Source organism: Aplysia californica, unplaced genomic scaffold (assembly GCF_000002075.1).
Source record: "Aplysia californica isolate F4 #8 unplaced genomic scaffold, AplCal3.0 scaffold00071, whole genome shotgun sequence".
Lineage (NCBI taxonomy): Eukaryota > Metazoa > Mollusca > Gastropoda > Aplysiida > Aplysiidae > Aplysia > Aplysia californica.
The window spans coordinates 1,313,100-1,314,450 of record NW_004797341.1 but is presented as its reverse complement, the minus strand read 5'-3'; the positions used below and the strand labels follow the sequence as shown (position 1 = coordinate 1,314,450).

At 53.8% G+C, this 1,351-nt stretch overlaps 1 protein-coding gene across 1 annotated transcript in view; it reads left to right on the top strand.

Annotated features, from left to right (window-relative positions):
• The window catches only part of LOC101861648 (fibrillin-1), a gene marked incomplete in the record, with an annotated part of 26,624 nt that overhangs the window by 19,126 nt on the left and 6,147 nt on the right, over nt 1-1,351 (top strand). Inside the window, 2 exon segments of the mRNA XM_035968635.1 lie at nt 12-332; nt 507-661. Of these exon segments, the coding sequence (XP_035824528.1) occupies nt 12-332; nt 507-661 (476 nt within the window).

Sequence of the window (1,351 nt, the reverse complement as noted above, 5' to 3'; positions counted from 1 at the left end):
TATTATTACAGGGATGACCAGGGCACGTGCCAGCGTAGATTCAACGCTGGGAACCCTTGCTCCGCCCTCGGCCAGTGCATCCAGCACGCGGAGTGTGACGTCACCACGAGTCAGCGCTGCACGTGCGACGCGGACTTCTTCGCAGACGAGGCGGGCTCGTGTCGCGAGCGGCGGAGGGCGGGGCGAGAGTGCTGGGGGCGGGGCCAGTGCGTGGCCCACGCGGCGTGCAACACGGCGACGGGCTACTGCGACTGCGAGCGCGGTTACTATAACGACGCCGGCGTGTGCCGCACTCTCGTGGCTGCCGGGGAGCCGTGCCGCTCGACCAATCAGTGCACGTTTTACTCCGACTGTCTCTCCGCGTCGCCGCTAGATATAGGAGCTGCAAGCGGGAGTGGTGCTGATGGAAGACGGGATAGGGGTGTTGGAGGAGAAGGAGAAGGGGGCGATGGTGGTGGTGGTGGTGGTGGTGGAGGAGGCAGCGTGACCACCGTCTGCACGTGCAGGAGCGAGTTCTACAACGCGCGGGGTGTGTGTGTGGAGAAGGAGCAGCCGGGGTCAAAGTGCACGAGCTTCGGCCAGTGTGTGGCGAGGGCCCGCTGTAGCCCGATGAGGGGCGTGTGCGAGTGTGAGGAGGGATTCTTCCAGGCCCGGCTGCCAGGTGAGTCAGTTTAGTTTTAGTAGAGGTTTTACGAGTAACATGCAAAGAAAAATGAGGAGAGAGGAGAGAAAAAAGGCTTAACTGGGGAAACAAATCTGTGACTGACTTGTGTGGATTTTTTTGTAGCTTTAGTAAGTGTTTTAACGCACTTGCAAGACAATAATTAAGTGCTGAAGATTAGAGGTGTTACAAGAGAGTAACAAACATAAAAAAGAAGGGGAGATAAGGACGACAGATGTTTGACAGGAAAGAAGAAGAAAAACTACACCAGAGCACCCACAAACCACCCACGGGTTAGTCATGAGATCTATCAAACTAACGTCGAGATTCTGCTCAAGACAGTCATCGTTCAAAATGGTCACATATTGTTGTGGTTGACTTAGACAGGTAGGCGTAGGCATATTGGATAATGTAAGTCTGATACCATCGTCCAAGACGTCCATCTATTGTTGAGGAGACAAGTGTCCATTTTAGACAGGTGAACGTATCAGACAATCTATTATCTATTTGCATATTTCTTCACTCCCAGGTGTGAACAAGTTGGGCTGTCTCCCGCTGATAGAGGCGGGGTCAGCCTGTGAGAGGAACGGGACTTGTGTGGACTACTCTGACTGTATAGGTGAGTGGGTCTGTCTGTCTGTCTGTTTGTCTGTTTGTAGGTGTGTGTGTGTGTGTGTGTGTGTGTGTGTG